We start from the raw sequence: 16,558 nt of genomic DNA, 5'->3' as shown, positions 1-16,558 counted from the left end.
CGTCATACTGTTTCGAAATGTTTACAAATTTCCGGTCAGTTTCATGATGTAAGTTTATATAACTGAAATTATTCAATAGTGTTTGGACTGATCCGTGGTCAGTGCTCGCCTCACGTTGCCTTATTAATCATCTGATGTGAAATCCCACCAAATTTCCTGATAAAAATAAAGAAGACATGGGCAGATTTTGTGGGTTATTTACTTAGCCGGCAGAGAATTTGGAGTTTTACGTTTATTAATTTTCATTTTTCATGAGCAAAATAACCTATAGTTAATCACAATGAGGTGCACACAGGTCACAAAACCAAACTCATGTTGTCAGACAGATCTTAAAAACTCATCACATTAAAAAAATATAATTCATTTTTAAATGGCTTTTACAACTATTTGGACAGGGAAACTCTACCCAGATTTCAAACCCAAGACGGCGGTGCAGTATAGAACTCTATCAGCTCTCCAACACACTTCCTAATTTACCACAAACAACATGTATATTATGATTCTTCAACGCTTATCTGACTCGTTAAGGTTGTTTCAGATCAACACCTGCAAGTGACCACTAGGTGTCACTGTTTGAGAAGCCTCGACACAATACGGCACATTTTCTTCAACTTCGTGGAGTTTCAGTGCTCCACGAAGCCTCGCTCTGACCACCAATAGTTAAGTAGCATTTACAGGAGTTATTTTTTTTAACGAAAAAATAGTTACCGATATCCTGGGAATGCCCACGCAAATAAATAAATAAATAAATAACAGTATTCTGCGCATGTTCGGTGACCTGTAATGGTTTTGTAAGGGGGCGTGTTCGCCACGCCTCCGGAAACGCCCATTTTACTTCGCAGTACTGAAACCCCTGGACTTTAGTAAACACCAGTGTGGAAACGCTGCTCAGATCTTTCCTCTTATCAGTTTATAATATCTTACTGAAGTGATATCTGCATTAATGCCGTTATTTCCGCATCATCATCACCGTCAGCGGTCATGTCCTCCGGTTCTCTCCTGCTGGTTCTGCTGGTTCTGGGCTGCCTTCAGTCCTTCACAGAGGCCAATAGTAAGATAAAGTTCACCTTTTCAACTTTATAACATGTCGCTTTGTACATATTATTATCTGCACTAAGTAGACACTAGTAAGATAGTTGACTTGTAGTAGAAAGATAAAAAATATAAAATCACCTCATGTTTACAAAGCCATGACTGATTCAGTAATGATTTTCCCCTGCAGATCCAAACGAACCAAAACAATGCTGTTACAAATTCCAGACGAATAAAATCCCTCTACGACTGATTAAGGGGTATAAAGAAACTCGGACTGACTGTACAAAAGCTGGAATCATGTAAGTTTTCAACCCCTTGTTTCATTTTAATAAATAATAAGAATTGTTTCCACATATCAATCGTTATTTTATGATTATACATATTATATAAATTTATAGAATATAATTTTAAATCTTGATAGTATTAAAAATGTATTATAATAAAAGTTTAAATAATGTTAGAGGATTGTGACGTGTGAGTGTGTTAGATTTTCTGTTTGGATTATAGTTTTACACTGACACACACACACACACACACACACACACACACACACACACACACACACACACACACATATATATATATATATATATATATATATATATATATATATATATATATATATATATATATATATCTCCTCTCCTCTACAGTTTTACCCTAAACAATGGTCGTCGTGTGTGTGCAGACCCTGGACTTCTGTGGGTGAAGAATCACATGAAGAAAATTGACCTGCGCTTTCTTTCAGAGCCGATCCAACCTCGACTGAGCCGTTAAATCCTCTCTCTGTTAATAACAAGTAAATTTTTTTTTTTAACAAAATGTACTTTTTTACATTTCATTTGCTGTATTTGGACAGGAGGAATAAATCTTTTTAAAAAAATAATTATTATGAATCATATTTAATCATAAACTCTTGACTGAAGCAGTCTAGCATTATTTATCTCAGTTAATCTATGGCTTGTGGTCATGAAGTCGTTTTATCTTATATACATTAAAGGACTTTTAATTACACATTATGGCTTTGTTTTTGTTTTTGTTTTTTAAAGGAAATTGGTTATGTTAAAAGTCATTGAAATGTCACATTTTTGACAGCAACAATTAGAAAAGTTCGCAGTAATTATATAAATGAAATAAGTAAAATATCATGTTCACTGGTTTGTAACATGACTGGTGAGGGGGGTACAATGGCTTAGCGATTAGCAAGTTTGCCTGTCACTTCCAGGGTTGGGGGTTTCGAATCCCGCCTCTACCCTGTGTGCACGGCACTCGCATGTTCTCCCCGTGCTTAAGTGAAAACTGAAACTGAAAACTATTTTCACGAATAAGACTGAAGGTGTGAGAGAGAAAGACTGCAGGGCATTGTGTGAGAAAAACAATGACAGCAGTACAGAAAGTATTGTTTATGGGGGGAGGGGGGTGAAGTGGTGATGCAAAAGACATTAGTATGCTATGTAGCACAGATATAACGCACAGGTGCATTTAAATGCATCTGTTTTTTACATGAACAGGGAGACAGTGTGGATCCTGAAGGTTAAGTAACAGCCTGGGATCCAGCTAAAGTTTGTAAAGGTTCAGTTACATAAAATTCCTTGTTTACAAAGCGTCAGATAAGTGACTGGCTATGATTAGACTATGTTGTATTCGTAGTGATGCTGCTTTTGACTCTGAACGGATGAGGAACTTCTTCAGAACTTGATGTACACTTTTCTGTACAAACAGCTATAAACACTTTGTTTTCACTGTCAACTTTTTTGAAGGCTATCCCGTCTGGTCCGATCCCACAGAAGATCTACTGCAGCACAAACTGCTGAAAAAGTTCATGCTGGATCTGATAGAAAGGAGTCAGAACACACAGAGCATCACAGCTTATTGTGTATGGAGCTGTGTAGCTGCAGAGCGGTCAGAGTGTCCATGCTGACCCCCTGTACACCTCCAAAATCTCCTACAATGGACATCAGAACTGGACCATGGAGCAGTGGAAGAAGGTGGTCTGGTCTGATGAATCATGTTTTATTTTACATCATGTATAGGCCGGGTGCGTGTGTGTCACTTATCTGGGGAAGAGATGGCACCAGGGTGCACTATGGGAAGAATGCGAGTTGTTGTGATGCTTGTGTTGTTCTCTGCTTGATGTATCGCTTTGCTTGTATTTCCTCATTTGTAAGTCTCTTTGGATAAAAGCGTCTGCTAAATGAATAAATGTAAATGTGAATGTGATGCTCTGGGTAATGTTCTGCTGGGAAACCTTGGGTTCTGGCATTCATGTGGATGTTACTTTGACACGTACCACCTACCTAAATACTGCAAAAACTCTTCAGGAACGGTTTGAGGAACATGACAAAGCGTTCAAGGAGTTGACTCGGCCTCCAAATTCCCCAGAGCTCAATCCGATCGAGCGTCTGTGGGATGTTCTGGACAAACAAGTCCGATCCACAGAGGCCCCACCTCGCAACTTACAGGACTTAAAGGATCTGCTTCTAATGTCTTGGTGCCAGATACCACAGCACACCTTCAGAGGTCTTGTGGAGTCCAGGCCTCGACAGGTCAGAGCTGTTTTTCGGCCACAAGGAGAGGAGGACCTACACAATATCAGGCAGGTGGTTTTAATGTTATGGCTGATCTGTGTATCTGGTAATAATGTTAGATAATAACGTCACGACACATCTGTGTTATGACGACTGTCGTGTCTGTTATGTTCTACACCCACCATCCACCCATTATTTACTTTCAAATTTGAGTTACAGCTAATTTGTTATACCTCCTTCCTTAAGACATGACAGACTGTTAAATATCTATTCAATTAATGATTTGAAACTTAAATTTAAATTAAACTGCATAAAGTCTTAATGGTATCAAGAGAGCTACGTTAGCTGCTCTCATTATTATAATTATTATTTTTTCTAACAACGTTCGATTAGCAGAACAGATCTAGAACCATTTATGCTCCAACAATGTTCCCTCCCTCGAGTTTTCTGAATGTTCTGAGAACGGTCTTTATACTATTTATCATGCATCATTGCTGCATCCTACAGTACTGACAAACATCTGTAATGTTATTGTTTATATAGCTGGGAACATTCAGTCAGAGAGCTTTATTACAGCAGATGTTCTTAGAATGTTGCAGGAATGGTATTTCTGAATGTTGGAGACGTCTTAGAGCTTGAACAACTAGTAACATTTACACCCGCTGAGTTCTGGATTCTGATTGGTCAGAAAGTGTTGATTAATTTCCTGTAACAGCGGCTCTGACAGAAGTGCAGCTGCAAATCACAGATTTATTTATATTAATGCGCTCACTCTAGTACGTTATCGTTTCTATAGTAACAGCTCATTCACAGGGACTCATTTGAAATGTATCCCCATTTTGAGAACTTCCTCGAGTTCTTAGTTCTTCAGTTCAAGGAGAACACAGAGGTCAGAGGTCATGGTCATTTTTACTGCATGAAACCACCACTTGAGGGCGCTGCTGTTCAGGATGTATAGAGAACACACACACACACACACACACACACACACACACACGGGAATTCAGTCTCTTTTCAGTGAGTCAGTACATTTGACTCACTAATAAGAGTCGATTATTTCATCTTCCAAATGATTCACTGCCACATTTCCCCTAAAACTGAGAAAAGTTTGTGATATTATGGCCTGTGATTGTTATTTATCGAACACTGGCCAGACCTGTTTCATAAAATCTTACTCTGCAGTCTGATTACACACTTCACCCTTCATCAAATGCCATTAACTCTAACCCTATCTCTTTATTCTCATAAGTAATGAGACAGTAAATGTTTTGTTTGTACACCACAGGAAATGCATTCCTCTTTAATTCTTACAATCATGAACATATATTTCTGTATCTGTCAGTCTACATGAACTCTACACAGAGACGTCGACGATGTGAACTTCTGCGTTAGATAATATCACGTCTCATTAGACCTTGATTATTGATTGGTCTTCGTTCTTCTGCTATTTCTGTGAGATATAATCATCATCTTTTACTGTATTTAGTGATCGATTAGACAATCTGAGCCACTCGTAAGCTTTATGTTGGTATAAAATACTAAGAAAAACATCTGCGTAAAGGCAACAACAAATCAAACACAATTTTGCAGCAAAACAGGAAGCCCTACATGGGAGAATGAAATCCAAATAATGAATCAAACACACTGATATACTGATATACTGATATACTGATTAGCCTGATATACTGATATACTGATATACTGATTAGCCTGATATACTGATATACTGATATACTGATTAGCCTGATATACTGATATACTCATATACTGATTAGCCTGATACACTGATATACTGATTAGCCTGATATACTGATATACTGATTAGTCTGATATACTGATATACTGATATACTGATTAGCCTGATACACTGATATACTGATTAGCCTGATATACTGATATACTGATTAGCCTGATACACTGATATACTGATTAGCCTGATATACTGATATACTGATTAGCCTGATATACTGATATACTGATTAGCCTGATATACTGATATACTGATTAGTCTGATATACTGATATACTGATTAGCCTGATATACTGATATACTGATTAGTCTGATATACTGATATACTGATTAGCCTGATATACTGATATACTGATTAGTCTGATATACTGATATACTGATTAGCCTGATATACTGATATCCTTATATACTGATTAGCCTGATATACTGATATACTGATATACTGATTAGCCTGATACACTGATATACTGATTAGCCTGATATACTGATATCCTTATATACTGATTAGCCTGATATACTGATATACTGATATACTGATTAGCCTGATACACTGATATACTGATTAGCCTGATATACTGATATACTCATATACTGATTAGCCTGATACACTGATATACTGATTAGCCTGATATACTGATATACTGATTAGTCTGATATACTGATATACTGATATACTGATTAGCCTGATACACTGATATACTGATTAGCCTGATATACTGATATACTGATTAGCCTGATACACTGATATACTGATTAGCCTGATATACTGATATACTGATTAGCCTGATATACTGATATACTGATTAGCCTGATATACTGATATACTGATTAGTCTGATATACTGATATACTGATTAGCCTGATATACTGATATACTGATTAGTCTGATATACTGATATACTGATTAGCCTGATATACTGATATACTGATTAGTCTGATATACTGATATACTGATTAGCCTGATATACTGATATCCTTATATACTGATTAGCCTGATATACTGATATACTGATATACTGATTAGCCTGATACACTGATATACTGATTAGCCTGATATACTGATATCCTTATATACTGATTAGCCTGATATACTGATATACTGATATACTGATTAGCCTGATACACTGATATACTGATTAGCCTGATATACTGATATACTCATATACTGATTAGCCTGATACACTGATATACTGATTAGCCTGATATACTGATATACTGATTAGTCTGATATACTGATATACTGATATACTGATTAGCCTGATACACTGATATACTGATTAGCCTGATATACTGATATACTGATTAGCCTGATATACTGATATACTGATTAGTCTGATATACTGATATACTGATTAGCCTGATATACTGATATACTGATTAGTCTGATATACTGATATACTGATATACTGATTAGCCTGATATACTGATATACTGATTAGCCTGATATACTGATATACTGATTAGTCTGATATACTGATATACTGATTAGCCTGATATACTGATATACTGATTAGTCTGATATACTGATATACTGATTAGCCTGATACACTGATATACTGATATACTGATTAGCCTGATACACTGATATACTGATTAGCCTGATATACTGATATACTGATTAGCCTGATATACTGATATACTGATTAGCCTGATATACTGATATACTGATTAGTCTGATATACTGATATACTGATTAGCCTGATATACTGATATACTGATTAGTCTGATATACTGATATACTGATTAGCCTGATATACTGATCTACTGATTAGCCTGATATATTGATATACTGATTAGCCTGATACACTGATATACTGATTAGCCTGATATACTGATATACTGATCTACTGATATACTGATTAGCCTGATATACTGATCTACTGATATACTGATTAGCCTGGTATACTGATATACTGATTAGCCTGATATACTGATATACTGATATACTGATTAGCCTGATATACTGATTAGCCTGATATACTGATATACTGATATACTGATTAGCCTAATACACTGATATACTGATTAGCCTGATATACTGATATACTGATTAGCCTGATATACTGATATACTGATATACTGATATACTGATTAGCCTGATATACTGATATACTGATATACTGATTAGCCTGATATACTGATATACTGATATACTGATTAGCCTGATCTACTGATATACTGATTAGCCTGATATACTGATCTACTGATATACTGATTAGCCTGATCTACTGATATACTGATATACTTATTAGCCTGATATATTGATATACTGATATACTGATATGTTCAGTATATATTAATGATGGTATTAAGTATGTGACTAACATAATTTTTTTAACTATATAATTTATGCATTAAAATTACATTTTAATACATTTTACTGTCTGTAGAATAAATCAGTTAAATAATATCATTATTTATATTTATATAATATAAATATTTTATCATTATTATATTTATATAATCATCAGTTTATGTTTAAATATAAGTTATAATGAGTCTTTATGAGCCTTTCTTTGTCATATATATTCACTTATCCCAGCATGTCAGGAAGTTGGGGTCAGAGCGCAGGGTCAGCCATGATACAGCGCCCCCTGGAGCAGAGAGGGTTAAGGGCCCAATCAGGAACCCAGAGCCTTAACCATCAAGCCACCACTGCCCCTATTTATTTATTTATTTATTTATTTATAATAATGATAATGAGTCATTTATAATGATAACGAGTCAGCCTTATTACAGGAATAATCTTTATTCCTCCCGTCTGATTACATAAAACGTGAATTTCGTAAAAGAAATATGAAAGACTTTTTAATGGAGAGAGTTTTGAAACACTTGTTTGAGTTTGGATCAGGTAAAAAAGCGCCGGTCAATTATTTCCATGATGTTCTTCACCCACTCGACGCCGGGGTCTGCACACACACGACGACCTTTATTTAGGGTAAAGCTGTAGAGGAGAGAGAAGATTTACATCAGTGTTAAACTGCAATAAAATCAGAAGCTCCAAGATCATTTATATTCTATTACACATAACAGTAAAGCAGCAAATTCATTCAAATATTTACACACAACAATAAACGAGGGGGTGAACGCTTACATGACTCCAGGTTTTGTACACTGATGCTCTGTTTCTTCATACGCTGTAATGAATGTTACAGGGATTGGATGTGTCTGGTAATTGAAACAGCACTTACTTGGTCCATGTCCATCTGCGTGAAAACATTTATGCATTCAGTTCTGTGATTAAATGTTCAATAATAAGATATTACACACTTTTATATCTAGTATGAGATGCAGACTATTGCAGCTATTAAATTGTACTACGTCACAGGTGAATTCTGGACTGTGATTGGGTAGAAGATGTTAGAAGCTCTGACTGTAGTGCAAATTAATATCAGTGCGCTCTCAGTTTAACATGTTATCGTTTCTATAGTAACGGCTCACTTATGGGGACGTGCACTGCGGAGGCTGGTGAGGGAGATATAACGTGATATAACGTGAGTAAGAACAGGAACTAACTTGTTTCACCAACATTAAATGTAACTATAAATGGAAAAAAAATTATGAAAGGTCATTCTTTAACTGTTAAAGATTGTAACCGTTGACAACATGTTGTGGTATAAGACGAATAAAAGACTTGGGGCCGTGCTGTTACAGGAAAATAATCACGTTCAGGGTGTTAGCAGTAACTCCGCTTCATCACACCACCACATCGCTCAGTATTTTACTGTAACAGTAAAAACTGTAACTGTAAACACAGTTTATTAACGCTGGTTATTCTCAGAAACCTGCTCGTCTTTTTAGGGAATTCAGCATCATTATAAATCAGAGTTTAGTGATACTTTTACTACTACTACTACTACTACTACTACTACTACTACAAATAATAATAATAATAATAATAACAAAAAGTTTTTAAAATATATTTTAAATAATATTTAAAACTTTATCTTACTGTGGGCTGGTGTGAAGGACTGAAGGCAGGTGAGACCCAGCAGAACCAGCAGAACCAGCAGGAGAGAACGAGAGACCATGGTGATAATGATGATGATGATGAGGAGGAGGAGGAGGACGATGGTCACGATGTGAACAGAATGGTATTAATGCAGACTCATTCTTCAGTTTATATAGGCTGGTAAGGGGGGCGTGTGTGTGTGTGGTCTGGTTGTTTGTAGGTGACAAAAAATGTTTCATTTTGACTAAGAAACAAAAAAAAGCCATTTCTGTCACAGGAAACCCGTTTGCGGTTTTCGCCTACAGTGAGGAAGAACTGAGCGTTTAACACTTCGTAATCAAACTCATCAACACACTACTGTACTAAACTCATACAATAAAGATCCAAACTACAGTTTTACTCACATTGCCATTTGATCTCTTAGTAAGTAAGTAAGTAAAATTTATTCATATAGCACGTTTCACACAGTAAATCTGACCAAAGTGCTGCACAGAGTAAGGAAAATAACATAGAAGCAGAATTAGACCAAATAAAAACAGACAATAGACAATAGAAAAATTTATTAAAAATTTGTTTAAACAATTAAAAATTTGATCAAAAAGCCTGGCAGAAGAGATAAGTTTTAAGCCTATTTTTAAAAGTGGTAATAGAAGGTGCGAGGCGGATGTCCAGTGGCAGTTGATTCCATAGACGGGGGGCAGCAACAGCAAAAGCTCTATCCCCCTTTGTTTTTAACCGGGAACGAGGATCATGCAAAAGAAACCTATCAGAAGATCTTAGACATCTGTTTGATGAATGTGGTTTAAGAAGATCCTCGAGATAGGAAGGAGCGTGATTATTAAGAGTTTTAAAAACAAACATCAGAATCTTAAACGGAATCCTAAAACGGACCGGGAGCCAGTGAAGCGATGCTAAAATTGGGGTGACACGATCAAACTTCTTTGCCCTGGTCAACAGCCTTGCAGCTGCATTCTGAACCATCTGAAGACGAGCCAGAGAAGACTGAGGAAGACCCAAGTATAATGAATTACAGTAATCTAAGCGTGAAGTGATAAAAGCATGAATAACCTTCTCCAGATCCTGGAAAGACAAAAATGTTTTGAGTTTTGAAATAATCCGTAGTTGATAAAAACTAGTCTTAACGACTAAATTTATCTGCTTGGTTAAGCATAATTCTGAGTCCAGAATGAAGCCAAGGTTCCGAACCTGGGAAGAAATTGAGGGAAAGTGATTATGAAGCTCGTTAATGAGACCATCTCTCAATCTCAGGGGGCCAAAAACAATTATTTCAGTTTTGTCTTCATTAAGTCAAAGGAAATTATTTCTCAACCATTTTTTAATGTCGTACAGACAGTCCGGCAATGGCTGAATGGAGTCACCAGCTTTCAAAGGAATGTACAACTGGGTATCATCAGCATATAAATGAAAAGAGACATTGTGAGCCCTATTAATATTCCCCAACGGCCGCATATATAAATTAAAAAGAAGTGGGCCCAGAATGGAGCCTTGAGGAACACCACTAATAATAGGACTAGAAGAAGAGCAGAAATTACCCAACGCTACCGAGAAAGATCTGTCCTTAAGATATGAGCTGAGTCATTTTAGGGCGGTGCCCTTGATACCAAACAGATGCTCTAAGCGCCAGAGAAGTATGTTTTGGTCTACAGTATCAAAGGCAGCTGTAAGATCTAATAGCATCAACAAAGTATTTTTTCCAGCATCCACTGTGAGTAAAATGTCATTGGACACTTTTAACAAAGCAGACGCGTGCTTTGATAAGCAGAGAAACCAGATTGTAAAGGTTCCAATAGCATAGCTGAGTTTAAAAACAGGAGCAATTGAGATTGTACTACTTTCTCTAGCAGCTTTGACAGAAACGGTAGCTTAGAGACAGGCCAATAATTATTAAGGCAACCTTCATCCAAACCCTGTTTCTTAAGCAAAGGTTGAACAATAGCATGCTTAAAACAATTTGGGACCACCCCTGCATCCAAAGAAGAATTTATGAACACTTGGATACTGGGGCCAATTTCAGAAAAGGAACAACATCAAGTGGCGTGGATGATCTCTTCATGCCATTATAACTGCACATGTGAGTTCAAGCACGCTTCAGTACATCTGACATCAAGTGAATAAAATGACATCTCATACTGTATGAAGAAACACGATTGAGGTGAAAAATGAAGCCACATGCACATACAGTGTCACTGTCAAGTTCATGTAGTTCAAGTAGTGGTCACTGTGTTAAAAACTGGACTGTAAGAGCTTTAAAAGAACGGAAAAGAAAGAGAAGGGTGGGGGAGGGGTGGACAGGAAGTATGAATGTACTTCCCTCCCCCACTCTCAAACTGAAGAATGAGTCTGCATTAATACCATTCTGTTCACATTGTGACCTTCGTCCTCCTCCTCATCATCGTCATCACCATCAGCAGTCATGGTCTCTCATTCTCTCCTGCTGGTTCTGCTGGTTCTGCTGGTTCTGCTGGGTCTCACCTGCCTTCAGTCCTTCACACCGGCCTACAGTAAGATAAAGTGTTAAATATTATTTAAAATATATTTTAAAAACTTTTTAATATTTAACCTTTTTGTCCCTATTATTATTATTATTATTATTATTATTATTATTATTATTATTATTATTATTATTATTAATTAATTAATTAATTTTTTTATTACATTTTTTAGTAGTATTATTATTATTAGTAGTAGTAGTAAAAGTATCACTAAACTCTGGTTTATAATGATGCTGAATTCCCTAAAAAGACGAGCAGGTTTCTGAGAATAACCAGCGTTAATAAACTGTGTTTACAGATACAGTTTTTACTGTTACAGTAAAATACTGAGCGATGTGGTGGTGTGATGAAGCGGAGTTACTGCTAACACCCTGAACTTGATTATTTTCCTGTAACAGCACGTCCCCAAGTCTTTTATTCCTCTTATACCACAACATGTTGTCAACGGTTACAATCTTTAACAGTTAAAGAACGACCTTTCATACATTTTTTTTCCATTTATAGTTACATTTAATGTTGGTGAAACAAGTTAGTTCCTGTTCTTACTCACGTTATATCACGTTATATCTCCCTCACCAGCCTCTCTTTATCATGTTAAAAAACCTGACACTGGAGACTCCTTCCATAAAAGTTAAATTAATATCTCCTTATACAAAACACACATATTTTTAAAAATCTGTCTACGCGGAGCGTCCGCAGTACACGTCCCCGTGAGTGAGCCGTTACTATAGAAACGCTAACGTGTTAAACTGAGAGCGCATTGATATAAACCTGCGCTACAGTCAGAGCTTCTAACATCTTCTGACCCAATCACAGTCCAGAATTCACCTGTGACGTAGTACAATTTAATAGCTGCAATAGTCTGCATCTCATACTAGATATAAAAGTGTGTAATATCTTATTATTGAACATTTAATCACAGAACTGAATGCATAAATGTTTTCACGCAGATGGACATGGACCAGGACAGTGCTGTTTCAATTACCAGACACATCCAATCCCTGCAAAATATATTACAGCGTATGAAGAAACAGAGCATCAGTGTACAAAACCTGGAGTCATGTAAGCGTTCACCCCCTCGTTTATTATTGTGTGTAAATATTTGAATGAATTTGCTGCTTTACTGTTATGTGTAATAGAATATAAATGATCTTGGAGCTTCTGATTTTATTGCAGTTTAACACTGATGTAAATCTTCTCTCTCCTCTACAGCTTTACCCTAAATAAAGGTCGTCGTGTGTGTGCAGACCCCGGCGTCGAGTCGGTGAAGAACATCATGGAAATAATTGACCGGCGCTTTTTTACCTGATCCAAACTCAAACAAGTGTTTCAAAACTCTCTCCATTAATAAGTCTTTCATATTTCTTTTTCGAAATTCACTTTTTATGTAATCAGACGGGAGGAATAAAGATTATTCCTGTAATAAAGCTGACTCATTATCATTGTACTCATTATCATTATTATAAATAAATAAATAAATAAATAAATAAATAGGGGCAGTGGTGGCTTGATGGTTAATGCTCTGGGTTCCTGATTGGGCCTTTAACCCTCTCTGCTCCAGGGGGCGCTGTATCATGGCTGACCCTGCGCTCTGACCCCAACTTCCTGACATGCTGGGATAAGTGAATATATATGACAAAGAAAGGCTCATAAAGACTCATTATAACTTATATTTAAACATAAACTGATGATTATATAAATATAATAATAAATATTTATATTATATAAATATAAATAATGACGTGTTAAATGATTTATTCTACAGACAGTAAAATGTATTAAAATGTATTTTAATGCATAAATTATGTAGTTAAAAAAAATAAATTAAATTACACATTGATTGCATTCAAGCACTTAACAATGTTTGTCACATCCTTGATACCATCATTAATATATACTGAACATATCAGTATATCTGTATATCTGTATATCAGGTTAATCAGTATATCGATATATCAGTATATCAGTATATCAATATATCAGGCTAATCAGTATATCAATATATCAGTATATCAGTATATCAGTATATCAAAATATCAGTATATCAGTATATCTGTATATCAGTATATCAGAATATCAGTATATCTGTATATCAGTATATCAGAATATCAGTATATCAGTATATCAGTATATCAGAATATCAGTATATCAGTATATCAGTATATCAGAATATCAGTATATCAGGCTGATCAGTAGATCAGTATATCAGTATATCAGTATATCAATATATCAGTATATCAGTATATCAGTAGATCAGTATATCAGTATATCAGTATATCAATATATCAGTGTGTCAGTGTATCAGTATATCAGTATATCAGGCTGATCAGTATATCAGTATATCAGTATATCAGTATATCAGTATATCTGTATATCAGTATATCAGTGTATCAATATATCAGTATATCAGTATATCAGTATATCAGTATATCAGTGTGTCAGTGTATCAGTATATCAGTATATCAGGCTGATCAGTATATCAGTATATCAGTATATCAGTATATCTGTATATCAGTATATCAGTGTATCAATATATCAGTATATCAGTATATCAGTATATCAGTATATCAGTGTGTCAGTGTATCAGGCTAATCAGTATATCAGTATATCAGTATATCAGTGTATCAGTATATCAGTATATCAGGCTGATCAGTATATCAGTATATCAGTATATCAGTATATCAGTGTATCAGGCTGATCAGTATATCAGTATATCAGTATATCAGGCTGATCAGTATATCAGTATATCAGTATATCAGTGTGTTTGATTCATTGTTTGGATTTCATTCTCCCATGTACAGTGAGGGAAAAAAGTATTTGATGATGCTGATTTTGTACGTTTGCCCACTGACAAAGAAATTATCAGAAAAATCCAGAAAAACACATGTCAAAAATTTTATAAATTGATTTGCATTTTAATGAGGGAAATAAGTATTTGACCCCTCTGCAAAACATGACTTAGTACTTGGTTTAAAAACCCTTGTTGGCAATCACAGAGGTCAGACGTTTCTTGTAGTTGGCCACCAGGTTTGCACACATCTCAGGAGGGATTTTGTCCCGCTCCTCTTTGCAGATCTTCTCCAAGTCTTTAAGGTTTCGAGGCTGACGTTTGGCAACTCGAACCTTCAGCTCCCTCCACAGATTTTCTATGGGATTAAGGTCTGGAGACTGGCTAGGCCACACCAGGACCTTAATGTGCTTCTTCTTGAGCCACTCCTTTGTTGCCTTGGCCGTGTGTTTTGGGTCATTGTCATGCTGGAATACCCATCCACGACCCATTTTCAATGCCCTGGCTGAGGGAAGGAGGTTTTCACCCAAGATTTGACGGTACATGGCCCCGTCCATCGTCCCTTTGATGCGGTGAAGTTGTCCTGTCCCCTTAGCAGAAAAACACCCCCAAAGCATAATGTTTCCACCTCCATGTTTGACAGTGGGGATGGTGTTCTTGGGGTCATAGGCAGCATTCCTCCTCCTCCAAACACGGCGAGTTGAGTTGATGCCAAAGAGCTCCATTTTGGTCTCATCTGACTACAACACTTTCACCCAGTTGTCCTCTGAATCATTCAGATGTTCATTGGCAAACTTCAGACGGGCATGTATATGTGCTTTCTTGAGCAGCGGACCTTGCGGGCGCTGCAGGATTTCAGTCCTTCACGGCGTGGTGTGTTACCAATTGTTTTCTTGGTGACTATGGTCCCAGCTGCCTTGAGATCATTGACAAGATCCTCCCATGTAGTTCTGGGCTGATTCCTCACTGTTCTCATGATCAATGCAACTCCACGAGGTGAGATCTTGCATGGAGCCCCAGGCCGAGGGAGATTGACAGTTCTTTTGTGTTTCTTCCATTTGCGAATAATCGCACCAACTGTTGTCACCTTCTCACGAAGCTGCTTGGCAATGGTCTTGTAGTCCATTCCAGACTTGTGTAGGTCTACAATCTTGTCCCTGACATCCTTGGAGAGCTCTTTGGTCTTGGCCATGGTGGAGAGTTTGGAATCTGATTGATTGATTGCTTCTGTGGACAGGTGTCTTTTATACAGGTAACAAACTGATATTAGGAGCACTCCCTTTAAGAGTGTGCTCCTAATCTCAGCTCGTTACCTGTATAAAAGACACCTGGGAGCCAGAAATCTTTCTGATTGAGAGGGGGTCAAATACTTTTTTCCCTCACTGTAAATGAGAGACTCTGTTTCTCTATTGTGTGATGTGGTGTGATGGACTCTTTACTGCGTAAAGAACATTTTTACATGCGTTTTTCTGGATTTTCTTGTTATTCTGTCTCTCACTGTTCAAATAAATCTACCATTAAAATTATAGACTGATCATTTCTTTGTCAGTGGGCAAATTTACAAAATCAGCAGGGGATCAAATACTTTTTTCCCTCACTGTAGGGCTTCCTGTTTTGCTGTAAAATTGTGTTTGATTTGTTGTTGCCTTTATGCAGATGTTTTTCTTAGTATTTTATACTAATGTAAAGCTTACGAGTGGCTCAAATTGTCTAATTGATCACTAAATACAGTAAAAGATGATGATTATGTCTCACAGAAATAGCAGAAGAACGAAGATCAATCAATAATCAAGGTCTTATGAGACGTGATATTATCTAATGCAGAAGTTCACATCGTCGACGTCTCTGTGTAGAGTTCATGTAGACTGACAGATACAGAAATATATGTTCATGACTGTAAGAATTACAGAGGAATGCATTTCCTGTGATGTACAAACAAAACATTTACTGTCTCATTACTTATGAGAATAAAGAGATAGGGTTAGAGTTAATGG

At 36.4% G+C, this 16,558-nt stretch overlaps 2 protein-coding genes and 1 long non-coding RNA gene across 3 annotated transcripts; 2 read left to right on the top strand and 1 right to left on the bottom strand.

The window, feature by feature from the left end:
* Positions 1–1,041: 1,041 nt before the first annotated feature.
* LOC108261642 (uncharacterized) lies at positions 1,042–3,806 on the top strand. Its single transcript, XR_008396748.1, has 4 exons — positions 1,042–1,051; positions 1,223–1,334; positions 1,724–1,834; positions 2,796–3,806. It is a non-coding gene; the product is annotated as an uncharacterized LOC108261642 (long non-coding RNA).
* Positions 3,807–8,041: 4,235 nt separating this feature from the next.
* On the bottom strand, positions 8,042–9,643 carry LOC108267155 (C-C motif chemokine 3-like 1). Its single transcript, XM_053681737.1, has 3 exons — positions 9,264–9,643; positions 8,406–8,517; positions 8,042–8,255 (listed from the first exon to the last, which is right to left on the bottom strand). Exons 1-3 carry the CDS (start codon positions 9,340–9,342, stop codon positions 8,159–8,161), a joined length of 288 nt encoding a protein of 95 aa, XP_053537712.1. The 5' UTR covers positions 9,343–9,643; the 3' UTR covers positions 8,042–8,158.
* A 1,852-nt stretch (positions 9,644–11,495) lies between these two features.
* On the top strand, positions 11,496–13,208 carry LOC108261723 (C-C motif chemokine 3-like 1). The gene is made up of 3 exons (XM_053681736.1): positions 11,496–11,785; positions 12,727–12,838; positions 12,989–13,208. Exons 1-3 carry the CDS (start codon positions 11,698–11,700, stop codon positions 13,083–13,085), a joined length of 297 nt encoding a protein of 98 aa, XP_053537711.1. The 5' UTR covers positions 11,496–11,697; the 3' UTR covers positions 13,086–13,208.
* The last annotated feature ends 3,350 nt before the right edge of the window (positions 13,209–16,558 follow it).

Source organism: Ictalurus punctatus, chromosome 7 (assembly GCF_001660625.3).
Source record: "Ictalurus punctatus breed USDA103 chromosome 7, Coco_2.0, whole genome shotgun sequence".
In the NCBI taxonomy this organism is placed as follows: domain Eukaryota; kingdom Metazoa; phylum Chordata; class Actinopteri; order Siluriformes; family Ictaluridae; genus Ictalurus; species Ictalurus punctatus.
The sequence above is the reverse complement of the archived record's forward strand: the minus strand, read 5'-3'. Positions and strand labels throughout refer to the sequence as shown.

Excerpts from the sequence above, each read along its gene's own strand:
- LOC108267155 (XM_053681737.1), bottom strand. The coding sequence starts at position 9,342 with ATGGTCTCTCGTTCTCTCCTGCTGGTTCTGCTGGTTCTGCTGGGTCTC. Across the intron at positions 8,518-9,263 it reads GTCCTTCACACCAGCCCACA|ATGGACATGGACCAAGTAAG; the intron begins GTAAGATAAAGT and ends GTTTTCACGCAG. Across the intron at positions 8,256-8,405 it reads TGTACAAAACCTGGAGTCAT|CTTTACCCTAAATAAAGGTC; the intron begins GTAAGCGTTCAC and ends TCTCCTCTACAG.
- LOC108261723 (XM_053681736.1), top strand. The coding sequence starts at position 11,698 with ATGGTCTCTCATTCTCTCCTGCTGGTTCTGCTGGTTCTGCTGGTTCTG. Across the intron at positions 11,786-12,726 it reads GTCCTTCACACCGGCCTACA|ATGGACATGGACCAGGACAG; the intron begins GTAAGATAAAGT and ends GTTTTCACGCAG. Across the intron at positions 12,839-12,988 it reads TGTACAAAACCTGGAGTCAT|CTTTACCCTAAATAAAGGTC; the intron begins GTAAGCGTTCAC and ends TCTCCTCTACAG.